Raw genomic sequence first — 26121 nt, 5'->3', positions numbered from 1 at the left:
TAATTCCAGAGTTATTACATAATGACCTAACCAATAGACCAGAATGTGATATAAAAACCTAAATGTGTCTCCAGAGAAATAGAGAATGCAGTGGACCATGCCCAGGCTATGGAAAGTGCTTGCAAAGATTAGATTACAGTATAAAAATGCAAAAAAGAAACTTACTGCAACTATGTATAGTCTGACCTAAAAATCGATTACAGGGAGTATTTAAATATTTAAAAATTTAAAAAGCAACTAACAAAACAACAAAGATCTCTTTGCAGCAGGTACTAACCTAGAGCATAAAGAAGCTGCCACGTTATATATAAGAGGGAGAATACAGAAAGGAAAGAAAAGCTAACACCTGCCCAAGGGTGGCTGAGCCAACACCAAATGCTAATCACTCACACAAGATTATATTCTGCCTCTGGATATGCTGCTCCCTTGCTGGTAAAAATATCGACAGACACAGTTTCAGAACTCCTACTTCATGGACCGAGCACTCGGGTGCACAAAACCTTTTGTGTCAGTAAAACATAATCATTGCAAACAAATTAGGGGAAAAAGATCAGCTAAATAAAAATCTACCAAATATTACCAAATAGATATAACCACTGATTACATGTTTCCTGTACAGCCTACATTTGTACCTGTAGACGGTCTTTTTGTAAAAACTAGATTATGTTTATATGTTCTATTTATTTAAAATTTTTTTAATGTTTATTTTAGGGGGAGGGAGGGAGGGAGGGAGGGAGGGAGAGAGAGAGAGAGACAAAGCAGGAATTGGAGAGGGGCAGAGAGAGAGAGAGAGAGGGAGGGAGACACAGAAGCTGAAGCTGGCTCCAGGCTCCTAGCTGTCAGCACAGAGCCCAATGAGGGCTCGAACCCACGAACCGGGAGATCATGACCTGAGCTGAAGTCAGACACTTAACCAACTGAGCCACCCAGGAGCCCCTATGTGTTCTGTTTTATAACCTGCTGTCCAAAAGAAAAGATATCAACAATTTATTACCATGCCAACACGCACAGGGAGTTTTATATTTTAGCTATGTTGCTATAAATCTTAACAATTAATAAGGATAACTATAAAATATCATTCAGGACATAAAAAAAGTGAAAGGCTACTCAAGGTAACTAAATCCATATTAATTTTGGTAAGCAAAGGACCCTGCTCTTATAGTAATTTTTCCTATTCAAAATGCAAGTTTCCTCCATAAACAAGCAAATTTATATTGAGGGTTTCTACGGGGCATAGATAAAAATATATTTAAGTCACCCAGACAAGCATACGGCCTGGGAGCCTATTAGAGTTCAGGAAATTCTTTTTGTTGATATGAGTGTATTTTTCATCAAAAGTTGGCACTTTGATCAAGAAGAAAAAATTACCAGGGCGCCTGGGTGGCTCAGTCAGTTGAGCGTCTGGCTCTTAGTTTCAGCCCAGGTCATGATCTCACTGTCAGTTTGAGCCTCATGTTGGTTTCCACACTGACAGTGTGGAGCCTCCTTGGGATTCTCTCTCCCTCTGTCTGCCCCTCCCCTGCACTCTCCTTCCCAAGATGATAAATAAAAAAGAAGAAGAAAATACTATAACTGGGATGTCTGAGCGGTTAAGATATGTCTTTTTTTTTTTAATGTTTATTTATTTATTTTTGAGGGGAGTGGGAAGGGCAGAGAGAGGGGGATGGAGTATCCCAAGCAGGCTCCACATTGTCACTGCACAACCCAATGTGGGGTTCAAACCTATGAACCATAAGATCATGACCTGCTGAAATCAAGAGTCAGAAGCTTAACCCACTGAGCTACCCAGGTGCCTCAAGGCACTGGTCTTAAGAAGAAAATACTAAGGGCACCTGGGTGGCTCAGTTGGTTAAACGCCCGACTTCGGCTTACATCATGATCTCACAGTTCGTGGGTTCGAGCCCCGTGTCAGGCTCTGTGCTGTTAGCTCGGAGCCTGGAGCCTGCTTTGGGTTCTGTGTCTCCCTCTCTCTCTCTGCCCTTCCCCTGCTCATGCTCTCTCCCTCTGTCAAAAATAAACATTAAATGAAAATTAAAAAGAAGAAAATACTAAACTATCTCCACTGAAAAAAAATGATTAAAAAGACAAATGGGGAATTCAAAGTGGAAATTCACTCCATCAACATTATTTTCACCATAGGACTCTGAGGAGAGGCCTTCTGCATCCCAGGACCTGGTGCCACGTGTGTCACCTGTTCCCTGAGAGAGGGCTCGCCGCACACATCAGACCGACTGCCTCTGTTATTCTTGTGAATTCCAACCGGTGACGGCTGTGGCAAATCCTGGGCTGAGGTGGAAAAGGGGGTCGCCCACCACCTCTCAGCAGCATCTGGAACAGTGGGTCCCTCCCGCTCACCCCGCTCCTTCTTGAAACACTTGCTTCTCTTGGCTTCCAAGACACTGCACTTACTCCATCTCTGCCTCACTCTCCGGCTGCTCCTTTAGCGTACTCCTAGGCTGCTTCCAAGTCATCTTCTGACCTCTAAATACCGGAGTGTCCCTGGGCTCACTCGTCCTTGGATTCGCCCTCTGGTTCTCCAGTTTATATTCACTCTCTTGATGACCAGGTCCAGTTTCATAGCTTTAAATACCATCTATTGAATCTACTGTTCCCAAGTTCCTATCTCCTGTCCGGACCTCAGCCCTGAACTCCAAATTTGTATATCCAACTGTCTACCTGACATTGCCCCTGGGATGTCAAATAAGCACTGCAGACCTGTTATTCCAGCTACTCTTCCCCCACTGCTCCCCGCCTCAGTAAAGAGTGCTACCAGTGGTCCAGGTGCTTGTGTCATAAACCCTGGAGCCATCTTGCAGCCCCTCCCCTCTCCCTCATGCACACCCATGCACACCCCCACGGTGCTAGAATATTAATCAGCCTTAAAAAGGAGGGAAGCTCTGACACATGCTGCAATATGGATGAGCCTTAAAGACAATGGTAAGTGAAAGCAGCCAGTCACAAAAAGACAGATATTGTATGATCTTATATGAGGTAGCTATAATAGGCAAATTCATAGAGACAGAAGGCAGAATTGTGGTTTCCTGGGGTTGGGGAGAGGGCGGAATGGGAGTTACTGTTGAAAGGGTTCAGGCTTTCAGTTTGGGAAGACGAAAATGTTCTGGAGTTGGATGGCGGTAAAGGCTGTGCAATACTGGGAATCTGCTTAATGCCACCGAGCTGTACACTTAAAAATGAGTACAGGGGCGCCTGGGTGGCTCAGTCGGTTAGGCATCCGACTTCAGCTCAGGTCACGATCTCACGGTCCGTGAGTTCGAGCCCCGTGTCGGGCTCTGGGCTGATGGCTCGGAGCCTGGAGCCTGCTTCCGATTCTGTGTCTTCCTCTCTCTCTGCCCCTCCCCCGTTCATGCTCTGTCTCTCTCTGTCCCAAAAATAAAAATAAACGTTAAAAAAAAAAATTTAAAAAAAAAACACAAAAAACGAGTACAACTGCTTCTAGTCACCTCCTCTGCTAACATTCTAAGTTATGATCATCTCTTGCTTGGATTAATTACTATAATAGCCTCTTAACTGATCTTCCTGCTCCATTCAATTAGGATTAGGTCTGTCTACACCCAACAGCAACAAAACAAATGTGGTGGCTTAAACAAGAGTGATATTTACTTCTTTTCTTTCTAAGATAAAAAAATAAACCTAGGGTTAGGCAGTCCAGAGCAGGCAATGGGGACTCCCGGGGTCACAAGGAACCCAGTTCCCATCCTTCTGCTCTGCATCCTCACGCAAGGCTGGCATTCTTCAGTTGCCTCATAGTTCTAAGTGGCTAAATGACCTTCAGCCATTGGCCTGCATTCTAGAGAGCAGCCAACTGGGACAGGGGAAGGGTGTACCCTCTTCCCTCTAAGGAAACTTCCCAGCAGACTCATCCCAAACCTCTAGCTACATCTTCCCAGACCTGAATTTATTCAAGAGACCCCCAGATGTAAGGAAGGCTGGGAGTCCAGTCCTTTTTCCAGGCACAGTATGTCTGAAAACAAAACAAAACAAATCCAGGGTTTTGTTACTAAGGAGAGAGAGGAGACTGGATTTGGGGAGCCAACTAGCAGCATCTACGCTCTCTCCTAGAGGCAACTTTTCGCACAGGGAAGTCTTAGAAAACAAAAAGAGGATTATTGTACTCCCCTGCTCAAAATCTTCCAATGGCTTTCCACTACAATCAGAAGAAAATCCAAAGTCCTCATTCTGTCCTATAATACTCTATGTGAACAGGCCCCTGACTATTCTCTAAACTTATTTCCTGTCCTTCTCAGCTCTAGCCACCCAGCTTTCTTGCTGTTCCTCAAAAATTCTGAGCACAGCTCCTGTCTCAAGTCTTTTGCACAAGCCAATTCCCACTACATCAGGGTGTCTCAGCATCAACACTATTGACATTTGGGACTAGAGACTTCACCATTACAGGGGCTGTCTTATGCAGGCTCATATGTTGCTAGCAGTATCCCTGGTCTTTACTTATGAGATGCCAGCAGCACTGGCTACAGATGCAGTAACCACAACCCCTCAGATCATATTGTTTTGAATACATTTTCAAATTTTTACTGTTTTTTTTTTTTAAGTTTGTTTATTAATTTGGAAGGGAGGGGGGCACGGAGAGGCAGAGAGAGGGAGAGAGAGAATCCCAGGCAGGATCCACACATAGAGCCTGACTGGGGACTTGATCTCACAGTTTGTGAGACCATGACCTGAGCCAAGATCAAGAGTCAGATGCTTAATTGACTGAGCCACCCAGGTGCCCCTGTTTTGTTTCGTTTTTAATTTTTTAAAATATTTATTTATTTTGAGAGAGAGAGAGAGAGAGAGAGAGAGAGAGAGAGAAAGAGAAAGAGACAGCACGAACAGAGGAGGGGCAAAGAAAGAGGGAGACACAGAATCCGAAGCAGGCTCCATGGCTCAGAGCTGTCAGCACAGAGCCCAACCTGGAGCTTGAACTCACAAACTGCAACATTGTGACCTGAGCTGAAGTCAGATGCTCAACAGACTGAGTCAGCCAGGCGCCCCTGGTTTCTTTCTTTCTTTCTTTCTTTTTTTTTTTTTAAGCAAAAAAGCAGGGAAAATCCCTTCCTCCCAGGGTGACTTCTGAGAGATCAACAGCTGCAGAAGAGCTTGAATGTGGCTGTACAGGGGAGCTTTTGAGTATCTACACATGTGTTCTGCCGCAGGATTGAAATACAATGTAATGGCTATAAGGAAGAGAAATACCAAGATTTCACCTTCTCCGAGTAAATTTGAATTGAAAATAAGATAAATCAAAGACCTTTGTGCTCCTGCAAACTTCTGTGTTTCAGGATCTGGGGCCTGAGTCAGGTCACCTAATGTTCCATACTTCCTGCAAAAACACCATTCAACCATGGGTGTATACGTGTGGGATAAGAAGGATGGGATATTGGTCAGAAGCAGAGAGAGAAACTGAGGTCTTAAAAGATGGCAAAAATTGTCCCCCCCAAATACAGAGTGGGTCAGTGATATTCTGACTCCTTAGCATGCAAGTTCACTGCCTCCTCCTTCAAACCATTCTGTGCCCTCTGGTGTAACAGTCAAGTTCCTCCCTACCCCTAATATGGGGGGGGGGGGGGGGGGGGAGGGGAAGGGAGATGTCATTTTTGTGCCAACTGAAAATACTTCTAGACATTGCCAAGTGTCCTCTGAGGAACAGCCCACCCTGACCCACTGGGGAACGAACCACTGCTCTATCTGGAGCATCCTTCCTTCTGGAATTTGTACAGCTGTAGTTTCTGATAGTCATTGCTCAAATGTTCCATCCTTGGCCTTTCCTCTACCTCTCTCTCCCCCCTTATCCTTCTTCATTTCTCTCTACAGCACCTCTCACCACCTGACATTTGCACATGCTAGTTGTTTTTTGGTCTGTTTCCCCACCTAGAAGCTAAGCTGGATAAGGGTAGGATCTTGGTTTTGCTTACTCTTGCGTTTTCAGTGCCTGGCACGCCAAGGCCAAGCCAAGCGAGCAGCATGGTGACTCCAGGGCTGAGTGCAGGACATCAAAAGGCCAGTATCTTTGTGAAAATGACATCTGATCCCCGCCCCCCCCCCCCCCCCCCACTCTTCCTGCTTTTTCCCCTGGACAGCTCTTCTGCAGCCAGCCCACAGAGACCAGCTGCAAACCTTGAGATTACTTTAAGGGTGACCTTACCAACAGGCACACGGAAGATCACGACTTTTGTGGAGAAAGGAAGTCCATAAACCACACAAGGCTTTCCTGTAAGTGACAACTCATCCATGAATAAAGAATCACGTATAACATTTGTTATGGCTTGGAACTGTACGCTTATTCTTTCAACCTAAGAGTCAGTAATATAATTAACGGGTATGCTGTTAATAGAATTAAGGATATGTGTAAGGGAATAAAAAGATGTATTTTCCTTATATGTTTCTCTGTGCATATCTATTTGCTGTTCTCTGCATAGATCCATAAGATAATTAATAGTAGTTATATCTGGGACTGGCATGGAATTGGAAGGGAGGATCATTATTTTTGGAAAGGGAGACTTATGCTATTCAGAAATGTTTGAATTTTTTATCATGAGCATGTACCATGTATACGAGAAACTAATTTGTTAAAATCAATAATCAACAGTAATATATCCAAAGCATTCCCATTAAAATGAAGACCAAAACAAGGATGCTCACTCTTTTTTTTTTTAAAGGGAACCCTTTTTTTTTTAATTTTTTTTTTTAACATTTATTTATTTTTGAGAGAGAGAGAGACAGAGCATGAATGGGGGAGGGGCAGAGAGAAAGGGAGACACAGAATTGGAAGCAGGCTCCAGGCTCTGAGCCATCAGCCCAGAGCCCGACGCGGGGCTCGAACTCACGGACCGCGAGATCGTGACCTGAGCTGAAGTCGGACGCTCAACCGACTGAGCCACCCAGGCGCCCCGGATGCTCACTCTTAAAGGTGATTATTTCATATATTAAAACTTATGGTCAACACAAAATATGTAACTACTGGAAGGGAGGAGACATATGCAGATGACGTGACCATATATACACCAAAAAACCCCAAATAAACAAATCGAAACATGAGAATTATTGCATTCAGTCATGTGGAAGGAGACAAAAATCCAGGATGTTTCCATGTTATAGAAAAAAATGATAAAATAGTATCTCATTCATTAGAGCAACTGAAATATAAATTATTTAAGAATTTTAAGAAGAAATATGGGCATCTCTGGGGGGCTTGACTAGTCGATTGAGTGTCGGACTCTTTTTTTTTTTAATGTTGATTTATGTCCAAAGCAGAGAGAGACAGACCGTGACTGGGGGAGAGGCAGAGAGACAGAGAGAGAGAGAGAGAAACAGAATCTGAAGCAGGGTCCAGGCTACGTGCTGTCAGCACAGAGCCTGACTCGGGGTTCGAACCCATGAACTCCAAGATCATGACCTGAGCCGAAGACAGATGGGCAACCAACTGAGCCACCCAGGTGCCCCTGAGTGTCTGACTCCTGATTTCAGTTCAGGTCATGATCCCAGGGTCATGGGATTGAGCTGTGCATCAGGTTTGGTGCTGAGTGTGAAGTCTGCTTAAGACTCTCTCTCCCTCTGCCCCTCTCCCATGCTTAGCATGCTGTCTCTCTAAAATTAAAATTAAAAAAAAAAAAAAAAAAGACTTTTAAGAAGAAACATACACGATCATTAGGAAGGAGACCATGGAACTTTACCAAGAGACATAACAGAAGACTTCACAGAAAGGCATAATTGCTAAAATCCTGAAAAACAAACAAAACAATTTAGCAATGCATATGGAGGGTTATAACCGTGTTTCTCATCTTCTGACCCCCTCCAGATCGGGGTGTGGCCTCCTTCGGAGGGAGCCCCCCTCAGAGAGCCACTCTCAGTCCTATGGCTTGGGGGAGGCGGACTCCGCTTGTACCGCAGCCCTGGGGTGGGCATACAGTCAGACCTGGCTAATCGGCATGTTAGTTTAACCTTTCTGATCATAGGGTCCAAGGACAGGCAAGGTGACCCAAGCCAAGCCAACCGGACTCAGTTCTGGAACTTTTGTCAGAACCTCAGGGAAAGCAGAGGTGCTCTTTCTGTTGAGTTGCTGGGGGCTCTGGCATGGAGACAGTCTGCCTAGCCTTCTGTCTAGGACAGTCCAGTCTGCCTAGAAATGAAGGGAACACTCGTGAAGGCAAAGAGAAGAGACAAAATTTGGGTCTTTTCGGTACTGTGTGAACCCCTGAATCCAGCCACGCCCAAAGAGCTTACTTGCTTCAGTTTCATAGGTCAATATATTGTTCTGTTGAGAGGTAGCACAGTGCTACAGTCAAGAGTTTGTACTCTATAGAGTGAGACTGCCTGGCTCTAAAGTCTGGATCTGCCAAGGAGACTTTTGATAAGTTGCTTCATCTCTCCACACCTCAGTGTCCTCATCAACAAAACAGGAACGGGAATAGTACCTAACTCATAAGGTTATTAATAGAATTAAGGGGCGCCTGGGTGGCTCAGTCCGTTGAGCATCCAACTTCGGCTCAGGTCATGATCTCATGGTTTGCGAGTTCGAGCCCCACATCAGGCTCTGTGCACACAAGCTCAAAGTGGAGCCTGCTTCGGATTCTGTGTCTCCCTCTCTCTCTGCTCTCCCCTGCTTGTGCTCTGTCTCTCTCACCCTCGAAAATAAAAGATAAAAATTTAAAAAAATTTAATAGAATTCAGTGAATTAATGTGTAGAGTCTCAGAACAGAGCACAGCATACATCACTATTGGCTGCTTTTTGCTTTTATTGTCATTTAAGCTATTTGAGTTTGGTTTCTATCACTTGTAGCCATAGTGATTTTTTTTATAAAAACAAGTCTAATCATGCTGGTCTCTTGCTCAAAATCCCCCTTAAAAAATCCCATATCAGGGCGCCTAGGTGGCTCAGTTGGTTGAGTGTCCACCCCCTGGTTTTGGCTCAGGTCATCATTCACGGTTCCATGAGTTGGAGTCTGGCATCAGGCTCCACTCTGACAGTATGGAGCTTGAGATTGTCTCCCTCTCTCTGTCCCTCCTGTTCCTTCTCTCTCAAAATATGCAAATAAATTAAAAAAAAAATCCCATTTCATTCTGTGTAAGTTCTAAATCCTTATCAGGGCCTAACCTAGTTCTCTGCCCTGCCCTAACCTCTTCCAGGCTGGGTAGGAAGTTCTGGTGTAGGGGGCTGGGTCCTGCCAGAGTAAGAGGAGCAGGAGAACTCTGAACCAACCAGCAGTCATTTGCATCCCACGGCATCACACCTACTGTCTCAGTCTACTTATCTGTCTGTCTTGTCCACAAGGCCTAGAGCACTTTTGACTGTTCTCACTCATCTTTGCCAGCTCGTAGCCAGCTCGTGTGTATTTTCTCCAGGAGGGTGGGTGGTAGCAGCTAGGTAAAGAGGAGAGCAGACCAAAGGAGCTGGTGAGGCCTCAGGAGGGGTCCTGGAGTGAGCAAGGACTCATGGGGTTCCTCCACATCAAGCTATTTCTATCTTCCTGGCTCTGGATATGTCAGCATCAGCCAGAGGGCAAAGAAGCCCAGTCTCGTGGGGGACTGGACACTGCAAACAAGCCCCCTCCACACAAAGACTGCACACTGGCCTGAGGCAGCAGCGGGGAACAGGGCACAACCCCTGTATATGCTGGTCCCAGAAGGATTTTAGGCAACTGTCATTTTACAGACACTCAGAATCCTGATTTATAAAGATGAGGGAGGCTGCCAAAACAGGCTGTTATCCAATCCTGTGAAGTCTCACAAGCCAACCAATAACCATAAACATTTAGAAGAGAAAATAATTCGGGAAAGCTAGTTCTATGTAAAATTATACTCCAGGAACTCTTTTATTTCTCTTTCCTTCGAATTTGCCCACCAAACCTAGTAGTTCCCTTATGTTCCCTGAAGCCTTTTTTTAGCAACTATTAACTTTTAAATCCTATTCTCCTAAAGGAAAGCAACATTGCCATTTGAGTCACCAAAATGAGGAGCACACCCTGCCTTCCTGCTGTTGGGGTCCTTCCTGCCCAGGGGGGTGTTTTCTGCTTCTTCCTTGACTCACTTTTATTTTCTTCATTTTCCTGAAAAGTACCTGCTTTCCTTTTCATCACAACTTAATAATACTCGCTGTGATATTGTGATTTATAGTAAGAAATATGTATTTTGGTCTTCTTCCAAGGTTCCTGGCACATAGCTCCTAAAACTCTTGGAATTTTCTATGTGATAAGAGAGATAAAGTGTGTTTTGTTATTCGTAACAAGCCTCTCTACACCATACCTGAGTTTATGTTGATGAGGTGACTTTTGAAAAGCCCCTAGGAATGGGGGGCTGGCTGTCAAGGGAACCAACCACTGATTACAGGTTTGGAACTTTCAGTCCCACCACTCTGGGGAAGGGAGAGGTTAGAAGTAGAATCAATCAACAACGGCCAATGATTTAATCAATCACACCTATATAATGAAGCCTGGAAAAAGCCCAAAGGACAGGGCTCAGAGAGCCTCTGGGTTGGTGAACACGGGCAGGTGCTAGAGGGTTGGTGCGTCCGGAGTGGGTGTGGAAGCTGCACACCCCTTGCCCTGCGCATCCCTTTCATCTGGCTGATAATGAGTTATAGCTTTTTATGATGTAGTAAGTAAAATGTTTTCTGAGTTCCGTGAGCTGCTCTCGCAAATTAACTGAACCCATGGTGGCAGTCATGAGAACCTCTCCTTTACATCCAGTTGGTAGTAAGCAAGGGTAACAACACTCTGGACATGTGATTGGTGTCTAAAGGGGAGGAGGACAGTCCTGTGGGACTAAGCCCTTCCACTGTGGGGTCTGATGCTAACTTCCAGTAAATAGTGTCAAAACTGACTCAGAATTGCCGGTGTGGGAAAAACTCCCAGCGCACATTTGGTGATCAGAAGTGCCAGAAGTGAAGTATTCTGTGAGGAGACAGAAAACAGAAGAGTCTTCTAAGAGTCTTCCTAAAGACTCTTAAAGACTTCCTAAAGACTCCTAACCACTCCCCTTTCTGTTATGAGTCCACTTCATAGGCACAAATCCTCCAAGGAATGGAATCATTTATGGGGTATTCCTGATTCACTACTCCTAACATAAGTTTCTCTCTCCCTTTTTTAAAACTTGGAGTATGTCCAAACAAATAGAGAGTGTTAACAAACCCTCATATACCCATCAAAAAGCTTCAATAACCATCAACATTTTGCCATGTTATTATCACCCTTCTCCTGAATACCACCTTTTTTTGCTGGAATGTTTTGAAGCAAATCCCAATCAACGAAGACACAGTACATGTTCAAACTTCCCAAATTTTCTTTTAAAATGTCTTTTGTTTGCTTGAATCTCAACCCCAAAATGCTTATCTTATTTGGTTGTTATATCTCTTAACTCTCATTTTAGATGCCTTCTACCTCTTTTTTTTTCCCCCATGCTACTTGACTTGTTAAATCAGGTCAACTGCCTATAGAACATGCCACATTCTGATCTGTCTAATGGCTTCCTTGTGGTATATAATTTGCTCCACTACGCCCCGTATTTTGTGTAGACTGGGAATTCATTCCAGAGGACTGATGAGATTATGTCAGGCCCCCTCCCACCCTGGGGACAGGGGAGAAGAGGGAGAGGTGCAAGAATATACTATGGGGGTACTGTGTGGTTCTTAGGAGATATGATCAACTAACTGGTTATCTCATTTTTGGTGATGCTGAGGTTGACCAATGGATTTGAGTGAGAAAGTCCTGATTTTTCCCTTATGAAGTTCCCCAGTGACCTTTTACCAACTGGTTTTATCCTCCATTGTTGACCACTTGCCCGAGTCAGTTAATTCATTATGGTCTGCAAAATGGTGATTTTCCTCATTGTATCGTCTCTTCTATCCAGAAAATACGGAGATTTTTCTAAACAGAAGAACAACCTTCCCCCATCCAGTAGGGCTATTTGATTACGCTAAAAAACAGTTGTACCGGAGAAGCAGGAAATTTGTTTAATTCCTTGTTTTTCTTTTAATTAGCAATTTTCAGAATAATGAGTTGGTAGCACAGTGGGTCTTGGCCACTCAAAATCAAAGGATCCAGTGCTTCCAGAGTGGCAGCCACCCCCTGGCCCCAGTGGCTTCCACCCACACGGATTGGGCAGGGCAGACAGTACATCTTGTTGATCCACAATGAAGTTTACAAAATCACCCAAATTCCAGCTGCTTAATTAATAATATATTCTTCTAAAGGCTAAAATCTGAAGGCAATTTAGATGCTAGAAGAGTCACCTCAATAAAAGAATAAGCCAAAAAGAGTGGTTAGAAATTAGCAATAGCCTGAAAACTGGATTTATATAAGTTTTTAATGAAGTGAACTTCAGTTTCTGATTAATAGCAGCAATTTGGGTTTTCACTTGGCACATATAGTTAGGAAATATTGACCCCATAATCTGTTATGAAAGATCTACTAGTCAAAACAAGAAAGAAAATAAAGAAGAAACAATGAATTTTACCTTTAGGCAAAAAAAAAAAAAAAAAAAAAAAAAAGGAACAACATGCAAATTTAATTCCATTAAGGTTAATGAAAATCACATTTTGAAACCAGCCCCTAATATTTTCCATTGCTGTTGCTCTACAATATTTTTGGCATATATCTACCAAAAGAAATGTGAATATGTCTGAATTAAGGTTCTTACGAGTCAGTGCTTACAAATGAATTATTTCAAACAGATTCACAGATAATCACACAGTACACAAAAGACATTTGTTAGTGCATAAAGTTGAAGGCCGAGATTCAATTACATAAAGGTTTGATTTAAAGTCTGCCTGCCCACTTACAAAGTGGTGATGATGCTTGAAAAGCCACTAAAATTGCCAGAAGAAATAAAATAGAGTCTCCTTAAAGACATACAACTCCTGGGATCCCTAAAGCTGCCCTGGGCTTCTGGAATGTCTACGCACAGCATCTGCCCGGAGGGCCATGCCCTCCCAACACTGAGGCCCCAGCCCCAGCCCCAGCCCTAGAGCCCCCCACCACCACCCCAAAAAGTGGCAAGGGCTGCTCACTCATCGCACAAGAATCTTCAAGGATGCTGCTCCTGCTGCCCTCCCTTCCACCTTCCCTTCAAAAGCTGACCTCAGGACACTCTGACCTCACCTCCCCCGCCCCTACTCTCCTGTACTCTCCCTTTTGCTCACTGTTTCAGCCACAATAGGTCCTCACCACTCTCCGAACACTCAGGTTCATCCTGCCTCAGAAACTGCGCTAGCCGTTCCCTCTGCCTGGAATCCTCTGTTCCTGGTTATCACCAGGGCTTACTCCTTCACCTCCTTCAGGTCTTTATTTAAAAAAAGAAACAAGGGGGGGGGGGGGCGCCTGGGTGGTTGGGCATCTGACTTTGGCTGGGGTCAAGATCCTGCAGTTTGTGAATTTGAGTCGGGCTCAGTGCTGACAGCTCAGATCCTGGAGCCTGCTGCAGATTCTGTGCCTCCCTCTCTCTCTGCCTCTTCCCCACTCACACTCTGTCTCTCTCAAGAATAAAACAGTAAAAATATTTTAGATAAATAAATAAATAACAAATAAAGAAAGAAACAAGGGGCCCCAAATGGAGTCACTTGTGCTAAGCCTCACATCAGCAAACCAAGATTTAATACTTAACCTAACTGCAATTTCAGCCTCTTCCAGGAATAATACCTGTAACCTGTCAATTTAGAATTACCTGGTCAACAGTAGTGAGGTAATCCACCCAAGAGACCCGTTCCATCTCATATAGAAGGTAGTGGCCTTGCCGGAAGCAATCCACTCTTTGCTAGAAACTTTCTTTGCCTGCTCCTTTCTGCCTTATAAAAGCCTTCTATGTTGTATAGCTCCTTGGAACTCCTTTCTATCTGCTTGCTAGATGGGATGCTGCCCGATTCATGAATAGCTGAATAAAGCCAGTAAGATCTTTAAAATTTACTTGGATGAATTTTGTTTTTTAGTGAGTCAAATGTCACCTCAATGACACCGTTTCTAATTATCTTATCTAAGACTGCAGTCCTCTTTTCTCTACACAAAGGGAACAATTTCTATCTTGTTCACTAGTGTATCCTTTGTGCCTGGCAGTATCTGGCACAAATAAAGTGTTCAATATATATCTGTGCAATGAATGCATGAATCACAAGTCAGTTTGATTCTTTTACTTATGTGTGCACTGAAGAAGGAATTTTATTAAAGACAAGTGATAAATACTTGTAAAAAGAGGTGGACATCTGTGACTTTCTGATAAATAAAAAAACACTTTACAGGATTGTCTATACTGCTTTAACATGGACTACATGGTTTAAGTGCAAAAGATAACAGATTTCTAGGACAAGCGATACTGAGGTAGATAAAATCAAGGAGAAAGCAGCCAATTTAGCTAGGCCAGCATTTTACAGGAAAACTGGAATTAACATAATCTTAAAAATCTCTGGTAGAGACAGATTCTCCTAGACTCAAAGAGAAAAGATACAGACAGCAGGTCCCGTGCGGTCTACCTCACAAAAAGGTTTGGTTGGGATATTCAAAGCTTTGTATAAAGAACAAATTCAATATGGGAAACCATATTTTTCCTGAATTCACATTTTGGCTGGACTGACAGTTTGAGACTTATACAAAGGAATTCCCATGAAGCAGTTAATTAAGATCACATTTCCTATTTAGACAAAATCCCAGTTCATATACGATGTAAACTACGTGTTTTCTATAAATCCAGAGGAGGACAAGTCCTACCTAAACTGTCAACTGGCTTGTCCAAAGGTTGTTAGGTACTGCAAATATATTTAATGGATACCCCACCCCCAGCCCTCTTCCTTCCCCAATGTCCCATTCTTGGCGGGAGGCAAAGAGAGGGAGGACTCTTGGTAGAAGCAGTCCCCTTGGGCTTTTATGATGAAAAGGTCCTGGCAGCTGCTCCATCAGGCAGGTAATACTGCTGCTGCCTTACAACAAGGGAGGTGCCGACTTCAAGAACCAGGAAAGGGGCACTTGGGTGGCTCAGGTGGTTGAACGTCCCACTTCAACTCAGGTCATGATCTCACAGTTGGTGAGGTGAAGCCCCACGTCGGGCTCTGCGCTGACAGCTCAGAGCCTGGAGCCTGATTCAGATTCTGTCTGTCTCTCTCTCTCTCTCTCTCTCTCTCTCTCTCTCTGCCCCTTCCCTCTTTGCCCTCTGTCTCTCTTTCTCTCTCTTAAAAATAAACATTAAAAAACAAAACAGGAAAGAAATTAACAGAGCAATGGTTTTAGGAGTGGCAGTTTTTTCCCCTTAAAAGGATTCCAGTTAGAAAAATACTTGCCGAACACTTCTCTCTGATGTTGGTTTGGTACATAGTTGTGTTCTGCACTTCAGAGAAGGGCTATTAGCACCATTCAAGCCACGTTGGAAGCAGTAATAATAAATGATGACAACTGGGTAAAGTGTTTCAGAAACACTAATCACCTCTGATCTTCACCAGAACTCTGGAAGGTGGGTGGTAATTCCATTTTATTTTATTTTTTAAAGATTTTTTTTTAAGTAATCTCTACTCCCAGTGTGAGGCTCGAACCCACAGCCACAAGACCAAGAGTCACACACTCTATCGACTGAGCCAGCCAGGTGCCCTGATAATTCCATTTTATAATTCCAGTTTATAGATGGGCAAAGTGAGGCTTAGAGAGTTTAGAAGATTTGCTCAAGACTATACAGACAGAAGCAGAGTCATTTTCTAAACCCAGATCTTCTGACCCCATGCCTCATAACCATGATCCTAGCGCTTGTTAACTAGTGAAACACTACAGTTACAACTCATTTCTCTACCAGTGAGATTATAACCTTGAGATTGGGAGGGTAAGGGGCAAAGTCACTGACAAGTCCAGACAGGACAGGACTCATGCACACCAGGTCTGTCCCAGAGCACAGAGTGAGCAGCCGCAGTTCCTAGCCAGGCACCGAGATCAAGGAGCACATCCCAGACCTGGCTGTGAGTAAGGGAACAGAACAAGCATGCTTTGGCCCCCCTCTAGGGTGGGACAGTGGGATCAGTACTTTGACTTAGGTTTAAAATGGTGACGGGAATGCAAGCTGGTGCAGCCACTCTGGAAAACAGTATGGAGGTTTCTCAAAAAACTAAAAATAGAACTATCCTACGACCCAGCAATTGCACTACTAGGCATTTATCCACGGGGTACAGGTGTGCTGTTTCAAAGGGACACGTGCACCCCCATGTTTATAGCAGCACTATCAACAATAGACAAAGTATGAAAGGAGCCCAAATGTCCATCAATGGATGAATGGATAAAGAAGATGTGGTATATATATACAATGGAGTATTACCCAGCAATCCAAAAGAAGGAAATCCTGCCATTTGCAATGACGTGGATGGAACTGGAGGGTATTATGCTAAGTGAAATTAGTCAGAGAAAGACAAAAATCATATGACTTCACTCATATGAGGACTTTAAGAGACAAAACAGATGAACATAAGGGAAGGGAAACAAAAATAATATAAAAACAGGGAGGGGGACAAAACATAAGAGACTCATAAATATGGAAAACAAACAGAGGGTTGCTGGAGGGGTTGTGGGAGGGGGGATGGGCTAAATGGGTAAGGGGCACTAAGGAATCTACTCCTGAAATCACTGTTGCACTATATGTTAACTAATTTGGATGTAAATTAAAAAAAAAAATTAAAAGAAAAAAATAATAAAATAAAAAGTAAAATGGTGATGCATTTGAACACTGAATTCAGGGCTGTCCTCAGTCACAGTCCTCGGCTAAGCTCCTCAGCAGAGAAGTCCTACCTAGCCAGTCAAGTTCAGCATTGTGAGGCCCCAGGGATGAATGTTAAAGAGTCTCTCAAGGCCTTGCTGATAAAACCCTAAAAAGACCAACAGGAAAAAACCCAAATGCCTAGCCATTCCATGTGAATTGGTGAGTATTCTGAGGGTAAGACCCTTATTGGCCCATGGCAGTACCTAAGTTCCAGAAACAACAAATACTGCTCTGTGGAAAAAGCAAAATGTTAAGTCTGCGGGCCTAAACTTGGCAATCACACTTTAGAATTTACTTATAAGTCAGCTGTTTGAAACTTAGAATACACCCATAGATTCTAAAACCCATCAACAGCACTTAGTTTCCAGTCTAGCCTCCAAAGCCTGTTTAGCCTATTATGTACAAAAACATGGTAGTATTCCAGCTGTCCTAATCACATTTCAGTGGGGAAGCCAAGTCAAAATCCCAAACCACAACAATTAGAAATATTTCTCCTGGGGCGTCTGCGTGGCTCAGTCGATTGAGCGTCTGACTTCGGCTCAGGTCATGATCCTGTAGTTCGTGAGTTCGAGCCCCATGTCAGGCTCTGTGCTAACAGCTCAGCGCCTGGAGCCTGCTTCAGATTCTGTGTCTCCCTCTCTCTCAGCCGCTTCCCCACTCATGCTGTCTCTCAAAAATGAATAAAATTAAAAAAAAAAGTTTTTAAAAAAGAAATATTTCTCCTTCTCAGCTCAAGTGGTCCATGACGGTCCCAAGAAAGCAGAAGGGCCAAGGTAAGTGCAACTTCAGCCCAGTAGCTTCCTAAACCCCCAGTCCTCAGGGCTGGTTCCTCCTGCTCTAGTTGTCTTGACCTGGGGAACAAGGGCACTCGCCAGGCAAGGGTTGGAGGGCAAAAGGGCCATGACTAACTCTGTCTCCTCTAGCACCTGGAGGCACGGGCTGAAAAAGAGCTCAAAGGTGTTCAAGTTAAAATAAAAGCCTTTGGCCTTATTTTTCAAACCACTCTTGTCTGAAAGTCTAAAAACTAAGTGTTTATGTCATTACAGGATGAGAGCTGTGACAGGCTGAGTCTAATACTGTATAACCCTTTCTGAGAGGGCAGAGTCCCTAACTGCTCTCTTGCCACATCTCTGCAAAGCAGCGACCAGGCACACTGGTGGCTGAACAACATGGTCCTTTCTGTAAAACAAACAAAAGCCAAAGCTGTACATTTGTGCATGCGCACATATGTACCCAGACAGCAGTCTGGAACGGCACACGCTGGCCAGCTAACGGTGGCCACTTCTGGGAAACAGAATGGGATGGGAGAGTAGAGCAGCAGTTTTACATTTCACCTTTTGAATTTCTTTTCAGAAGTACATTTTTTTAAAGTTTATTTATTTATTTGGAAAGAGAGACAGTGGGAGTGTGGAAAGGGGCAGACAGGGAGGGAGAGAGAAAATCCCAAGCAGGCTCTACACTGTCAGTGCCGAGCCTGACATGGACTCGATCTCACAACCCTGAGATCATGACCTAAACCGAAACCAAGAGTCGGCAGCTTAACCAACTGAGCTACCCAGGTGCCCCAAAAAGTATATTAAAAAAAAAAAGCTTTATGTATATTTTACACATGTAACTCAAAAAATACTTGAAACTATCACAAGCCATTTTAAAAACACTTCAAGATGGTAATTTCCCTGAATATAAAATGTGATCATAGAAATAATCAGAAATTTAAAATATACTTGGACAGACTCAAAAGAAAATGACCAGCAGATTCAGTAAACTACAGCCCACGGGCCAAATCCAGTTCAACAGACAGATCCAGAAGGTAAGACAGGTTTTTACATTCATAAAGGTTATTAAAAAAGCAGAAGGGAACATCTGGGTGGCTCAGTCAGTTAAGCGTCCGACTCTCGACTTCAGCTCAGGTAATGATCTCGTGGTTCATGAAACTGAGCCCGGCATTGGGCTCTGTGTTGACAGTGCAGAACCTGCTTGGGATTCTCTCTTTCCCCCTCTCTCTGCCCCTCCCCTGCTTGTGCGTGCACTCTCTCTCTCTGAAATAAACTTAATTTACTATTTGCTTGGTACAGAAAGTCTGATGATCCCTAATTTACACCAATAATACTCTTTTCAAATATAGTTCTAAATTCTCTTGGAAACACCTTCAAAATCACTTTTAAACAATACAAATTAGTCACATTATTTAATAGCTTACCTTTTTTATACCCCCTGAATTCACAGCAGTATAAATTAACTTGTTTAGCCACCCTAACCACCAGAGTTGGCTCAGAAGACGTGATTTCCTAAAATCAAATTCAGCCCCAAGATGGAAAGGGGCATTCTCTGTTCTAGCATTCAGGAACCTAACCCCTGACACGTTGTTAAAATGCACAAGGACGTGAGAAATCAAACTCAGAAGAACTCTCTGAGCAGCTAACAATGATTTTTAAAATCTAGCAGTGACACTAGCGACACTACTCTAGCAGCAGATCAGTTTAATAAATGATTTCCTAAATGAAGGAAATAGATCATCTTTATTCTGAATGAAATTTGTATTCTAATCTTACGTTCTAATCTAGAGCCCTGAAAGAGGGAGAATACTTCATTTCGATTAACAAAGACCCTAAGAAATATATTAATCAATTAATTTAGAACTGGAAAAATAATTTATCCCGTAAACATGTGTGAACTTTCTACATTAAACCAATGGTTCCATATAATGACAATTCACAAAGTTCATGCTCATATTTAGAATTCTCAGTCTCCACTATGTACTTTTAACAGTATGCTATTCAGAACTAAAGTTTCAACTTCAAAATTGAAAGAACATAAAATACAGGCTGATTTGTTTAACAGTCTTTTAACCTACTTAATTTGAAATGAAAGCAATTTAGAACCTGGTATTGCACAAAGTGTTTTACAAGGACAGAGTATCAACAGAAAGAAGATGATCATCACTGCCGTGATTTAGGAAAAAAATGAAAACCGCATTCTCACTTCCCTCTGGAATACATTTTCCTACCCAAGTATGACACAGAAGATACTCTACCTCAATGTCCTGGAGGCTGAATTCCTTCTGATCTGTAAAGTTTGCGGCCCCAGCACTAAGTTCCATCAGCATCTTGGCGATCTCGGGCTTTATGGCTGAAGTCAGCCGACTGGCTGCTTCCATGACGTGCTCCTGCACATCTTTAAGCTGCATGGCTGCCTTGGAGTAGTGAGAGTTCCTAAACACAGTGCTGAAGAGATCCGTGAGGAAAGTACTGGCACGGCAGAAGACGTTGAGGGCATCCAGGTACTTGGAGATGCCCTGCTGGATGTCGGCGATGGGAGTGGAGTGGGGCATGGCGTGGTGGCAGCTGCCCGCAGCGGTCAGGCTGCCCAGGGGGGCGGTGGTGGCCGTCGACGCCAGGGGAGCACTCAGTGCTCGGCCCAGCTCAGGCATCGGGTACTGCTGGTGCTGCTGCACCTTCTGCTTGGACCCGCCAAGCAGGAAGCGCCGCTTGTAGTCCATTTTACTGTCCTGGGCGCTGCAGCAATACATGCGGGAGGGGTGGCTGTCCCAGCGACCGTGAGCGGGTCAGGGTCCTGATTCTATTTTCTTTCCCCCCAGAACTGTAGCTAGGTATAAAAATAGTGGAGTTCTGCAAATCTAAGTTTTAAAAAAGGCATTTCCATGAGGCAGGTGACCATGTGACCCAAAGTAGATGCAAGAACGACAGGTTTATGTAATTAATATTTTCAGTGTAGGCAGGACCCCTGACCAAAAATAAACATGTGTCCAAAATGCTGTATAGGAACTGTTAGCATTCCACTCTCTTAATAAAAAGATATGCTTGCCGAGAAAAATGTTTACTTATAATTGCTTTGCAAGAATATTTTGGTACTTGTATTTACAATGGCAGAAAAATAACTTAACTTTTAAAAAATGTAATATAATGTATCTTCAATATACCAGAAAAGTTAGAACCCCCAAACCCACAAGCTGATCAACAGCAATTTAAAAAGCAGCCCAGTTACTTCACACTAGGTCCTGAAGAAGGAAGATCAAACCTCTGCAGAATGTTGACAGAGCCTGCCTGCCAAATCCATTCACCTGCAAAGCTTCTTCTCAATGCGAAACATTTCCAAATTTCCTTTGATGTTTTCTGAAAACAAGCGTTTTTTTAAAAAATGGCATTTGTTATTATAAGTCTCCTCCTCCTTTCTCTTTGTTTGCTGAGGTAGCAGTTTCCTTGTAACAGTAATAAGAGGTGCTTCCAGACTGGGCTGGCCCTCAATTGTAAAGTCTGAAGCAAGAATGCGCCGATGTATTTGTAAGGCCTCTAAGTCATTTCCTGTGAGGGGGGAAAAATAAGATAAAGTTAGGAAAGTTACAGGACAATGAGGAATTCTGAAACATTAACTCCTGAAATGCTAAAATCCACAAAGGTGGGCTATAAGTAAGAAATCACAGACAACCTTACAAAAGCAGGTAGGGGAGCTAGAGTTGAACTATGACATGGTGACTATTAGAAAATTCTTCAAGTTGTACAAAAATAGTGCAACCAGGAAGGTTTGATTCCACACCAACCACTTCAAAGCTGAGGCTAACAGGGCCTGGATTTGTGATGGTATTCGGCATAACCCTTGATTCCTCCCCAAAGAGCTCATAAATTCGCAAGGGGATCAGGAGAGTATCCAGACCACGGTGAGGATGGTCAACAACTACAGCAGTCATAAGACCTTAAGGGGGACTGGAAAAGAGAGTGAGGAGCAAAAACAGAGAGATATCAGAAGGTTGCTACAAAGAAAATGTTCCCGTGAGGTAGCCCCCGACCGAAGGATAGGTTTTCACAAATGCAAAGGGATGGGTGGGGTTCCCCAGCTCAAAGGACCACCAGAGCAAAGGCCCTGAAACAGGACGGCACAGAGGGCATTCAGGATACTCCAGCTGGGCAGAAGCCCAGTGCACAGACAGAGCCTGGTGTGGTGAGTGGCTGACAGGAGTTCTGCCGACAGGATTCCCCTGGTCCCCACCTAGGTTCCCCTCTGGATGTTCAAAGGGAAGCCTGGTGGGGTGTGTGCTGGTTCTCCTACCCTGGGGCACCTTCTATAGAAACCCCGGCTCTGCACAGGTGTAAATAGCAACATCTGGGCTTCTCTGGTTACAAGTTTCTGGTACCTTTAATGTTTATTTATTTTTGAAAGCACAGAGCACAAGCTGGGGAGGGACAGAGAGAGAGGGAGACACAGAATACAAAGCAGGATCCGGGCTCTGAGCGGTCAGCACAGAGCCTGCCCGACACAAGACTCGAACCCACAGACTGCGAGATCATGACCTGAGCCGAAGTCGGATGCTTAACCAACTGAGCCACCCAGGCGCCCCTCTGGTCCTTTAACAGTGAAGTGGTGTGACTCTTCTCAAACAGCTAACATCAGGGCTCACATTTGCCTGAACTATCTGTTCTCCCAAATGTAACAACAGTCCAAGTCTATTTTACCGAGTGTTATACTTAGTCCCTGTTAAACTACAAACTACATGATCCCTGAATATAGTTTGGCCTACTTATTGATAAGTAGGCTTTCTTTCTTTTCATTTTACTTTTTTGTTGATAAAAAAATAGAAGTCAGACTTTGTCGCTCATCTTGGCCAACCACCACGCCTTTACAATTGCACAAGGAACGGAGGAAGGTACGGAGGCTAAAAGAGCAAGAGAGGAGAGAAACACACATACACCCTAAAGGTGTAGCAACTCTAAGCCAGGTAGCATGTAAGTACAACTAACCTGGCTGCCATTTGCAGCTCTGTGTTCAAGAGAATCTTAGCTCTTAAAAAATCTGGGGCGCCTGGGTGGCTCGGTCAGTTGAGCGACCGACTTCAGCTCGGGTCATGATCTCACGGTTTGTGAGTTCGAGCCCCACATCAGGCTCTGTGCTGACAGCTCAGAGCCTGGAGCCTGCTTCAGATTCTGTGTCTCCCTCTTTCTCTGCCCCTCCCCCACTCATGCTGTCTCTCTCTGTCTTGGAAATAAATAAACATTACAAAAAAATCTCATAAGCTTTTTATTTATTATTTTTTTATTAATTTTTTTTAATGTTTATTTATTTTTGAGAGAGAGAGAGAGAGAGACAGAGCATGAATGGGGGAGGGTCAGAGAGAGAGAGAGACACAGAATCCGAAGCAGGCTCCAGGCTCTGATCTGTCAGCAGAGAGCCCGACGCAAGGCTCGAACCCATGAGCTGTGAGATCATGACCTGAGCCGAAGTCGGACGCTCAACCGACTAAGCCACCCAGGTGCCCCTCATAAGCTTTTTAAGAAACAACATATCAGACAACTACTTGTAAGAAATGTTCCCAAATGTTCTTTTTTCAAATTTATGACAATAAGGAAATCCTATCTATCCCTACCCAAGTGCTCTATTATAACTGATGTAGCTTTACAAATTCATCAGAATTTGTACATCAGTACAACAGAAGTCCTCAACAGGAATGCTGTTTACACAGAAACCATGTGGTCTATGAAAGAAAATCATCGCCTTGCGCTGGCTATAGTGAGCGTCTTGTGCAGTTCTGAGGAGCACTCTTTGTTCTGTGTGACACACGGGTGCCTGTGGCTCTGACAGTCCACCCCCATTCCTCTGCTAGTTGGTCCTGAAAGGCCAAGAAGACCCATATACTTACCTAATTTTAAAGAAAGCATCATAAATAATTATACTCTTTTTTCACTTTACGTATTTCCAAAATTTACTTGAATCAAACTTAGAATGCTTAAAGATACACTATTTCTCACCAAATTCATCTACAAATTCAAAATCAAAATCTAAACCACCTTTTTCAACGTTTTTATTTATTTTTGGGACAGAGAGAGACAGAGCATGAACGGGGGAGGGGCAGAGAGAGAGGGAGACACAGAATCGGAAACAGGCTCCAGGCTCGGAGCCATCAGCCCAGAGCCTGACGCGGGGCTCGAACTCACGGACCGCCAGATCGTGACCTGGCTGAAGTCGGACGCTTAACCGACTGCGCCACCCAGGCGCCCCTAAACCACCTTTTTTATAGAAACCAGCAAGCTGATCCTAAGATTCATATGGAAATGCAAGGGACCCACGATGCCCAAAACATGTATTAGAAAAAAATATGTTGTTGAGGAGCCTGGTGGCTCAGTCGGTTAAGCGTCTGACTTCGGCTCGGGTCATGATCTCATGGTTCATGAATTTGAGCCCGGTGTTGGGCTCTGTGCTGATAGTTCAGAGTCAGGAAGGATACTGCTTCGGATTCCGTGTTTCTGTTTCTCTCTCTCTCTCTCTGCCCCTCCCCCGTTTGCACTTGCGCTCTCTCTCTCAAAAATAAATACACGTTAAAAAAAAAAAAGAAAAAAATACATTGGAGGAGTCACACTTCCTGATTTGAAAAACTACTATAAAGCTATAATAATCAGTGGAGTACTGGCATGAGGAAAGACACATAAATCAATGGAAATAGATAAACATTAAAAAAAACTTAAAAAAAAAGAGCAACAAACAAAAACAATACAAGTATGAGCAACAACGTGGAGAACCTAGAACTCTCATACAGTGTTGGTAGGAATCTGAAATGATGCAAACCACATCAGTCTGGATGCAAACCGTCTGGCAGTTCCTCAAAATGTTAGAATTGCCATATGACCCAAAATTCCACTCCTAACTAGGTACCCATGAAAACTGAAAATACAAGTTCATATAAAAGCTTACACATGACAGCTAAATAAAATCATAAGCGAAAAACTTATACACAAATGTCCACAGCAGTATTATTCGTAAGAGCCAAAAAGTGGAAACCACCCAAATGTCTATCAACTGGTAAATGAATAAACAGGATGCGGTATAGCCATACATATCATTCAGCCATAAAAAGGAATGAAGCACTGATAAATGCTACAATGTGGACGAACTTTGAAAATATTATGGTAAGTGAAAGAAGCCAGACACAGAAGACCATACAATGAGAGATTCCACTGACATGAAACATTCAGATAGAGCGAATCTACAGAGATAGATAAAAGTAGGTTAGTGGTTGCCAGGAATCAAAGACACATAGAGAATGGGAAATGACTGCTAATTAATACAGAGTTTCTTCCTGGGGTGATAAGGATGTTCTGGAACTAGATGGTGGTGATAACCATACAACTTTGTTAATACAATAAAACCCACTGAATCACACACTTTAAAATGGTAAATTTTATGGCATGTGAATTATATACCAATAAAAAAGGAGATACAGGAAAACATATATACCACTGGCTTCCAGAAATGTCTATTTAGGATAGATGAACAAAGATCTGATAGGCTACATCTGAAAAATGACCCACTGGTTCCTGGGTAGGTCTGCAGCACTGTGGGTAGTTACTGACTAACCAGGGTGGTGATCACCTGGGTGTTTATTTGGAGGTAAAAAAAATAAGCACTGTTGTTATAATTTGTGCATTTTTCTAAGTTCAGCAAAAAATTAAAGGAAGATGGGGCACCCTGGTAGCTCAGTCGGTTAAGCATCTGCCTCGGTTTTGATGATCTCACAGTCGTGAGACTGAGCCCTGCATGGGGCTCTGAGCCGGGCGTGGAGCCCGCTTAAGATTATCTTCTCTCTCCTTCTGCCCCTCCCCCATTCAAGCTTGCTCTCTTTCTCTCTCTCTCAAAATAAAAAAAAAAAAAAAATTAAAAGAAGAAAACAAAAAGTTAACTAGCATAGAAAGGAGGGACACTTGGGTAGGGAAAAAACACTGAGGGTGGGAAGGGAAGAGTGGGACCTGAGAGGCAGTAAGACAGAGATTACCAAATGACTGGTCTCAGTCAAATCTCCTTCCTTCTTTATAATAAACCAGTGGGGCCACGAATATGTGCACTGCACTAGTCTGAAATGTGTATGCTTATATGACTAACTTGGAGTGTAAGAAAAAGTTCTAGATTAAAAGCCTTGGCAAACTCTAAGATTCAGACCTAATCCAAACTGCAATTTCACTATTAAGAAGAGAGCAACAGGGATGTCTGGGTGGCTCAGTAGGTTGAGGGTCTCACTCTTGATTTCAGCTCAGGTCATGATCCCAGGGTCATGGGATCGCGGCCCACATCAGGCTCGATTCTCATTCTCTTGGGGCACCTGGGTGGCTCAGTCGGTTGAGCATCTGACTTCGGATCAGGTCATGATCTCTAGTCTGTGGGTTCGAGCCCTACATAGGGCTCTGTGCTGTCAGCTCAGAGCCTGGAGCTTGCTTTGGATTCTGTTTCCCTCTCTTTCTGCTCCTCCCTAGCTTGCATTCTGTTTCTCAAAAAATAAAACAAAACGTTAAAAAAAAAAATGATTCTCATTCTCTCTCCCTCTTCCTCTCTCTCCCTCTGCCCCTCTAGACCCTGCTTGTGTGCACTCTAATTAAAAAAAAAGAAAAGAAAAGAAAA

At 43.5% G+C, this 26121-nt stretch overlaps 1 protein-coding gene across 4 annotated transcripts in view; it reads right to left on the bottom strand.

Annotated features, from left to right (window-relative positions):
- The window catches only part of GARRE1 (granule associated Rac and RHOG effector 1), an 83565-nt gene that overhangs the window by 33269 nt on the left and 24175 nt on the right, over positions 1–26121 (bottom strand). For all 4 annotated transcript variants that reach the window (XM_047835435.1, XM_047835437.1, XM_047835439.1 and 1 more), the window contains one exon: positions 19760–21047. In XM_047835435.1, the coding sequence (XP_047691391.1) occupies positions 19760–20254 (495 nt within the window). In that variant the 5' untranslated portion in view covers positions 20255–21047. The remainder of the gene's footprint in view (positions 1–19759; positions 21048–26121) is intronic.

The sequence above is a fragment of the Prionailurus viverrinus genome, chromosome E2, assembly GCF_022837055.1.
Source record: "Prionailurus viverrinus isolate Anna chromosome E2, UM_Priviv_1.0, whole genome shotgun sequence".
In the NCBI taxonomy this organism is placed as follows: domain Eukaryota; kingdom Metazoa; phylum Chordata; class Mammalia; order Carnivora; family Felidae; genus Prionailurus; species Prionailurus viverrinus.
Note: the sequence above shows the minus strand (reverse complement) of the source record. Positions and strands in the feature narration are given on the sequence as shown.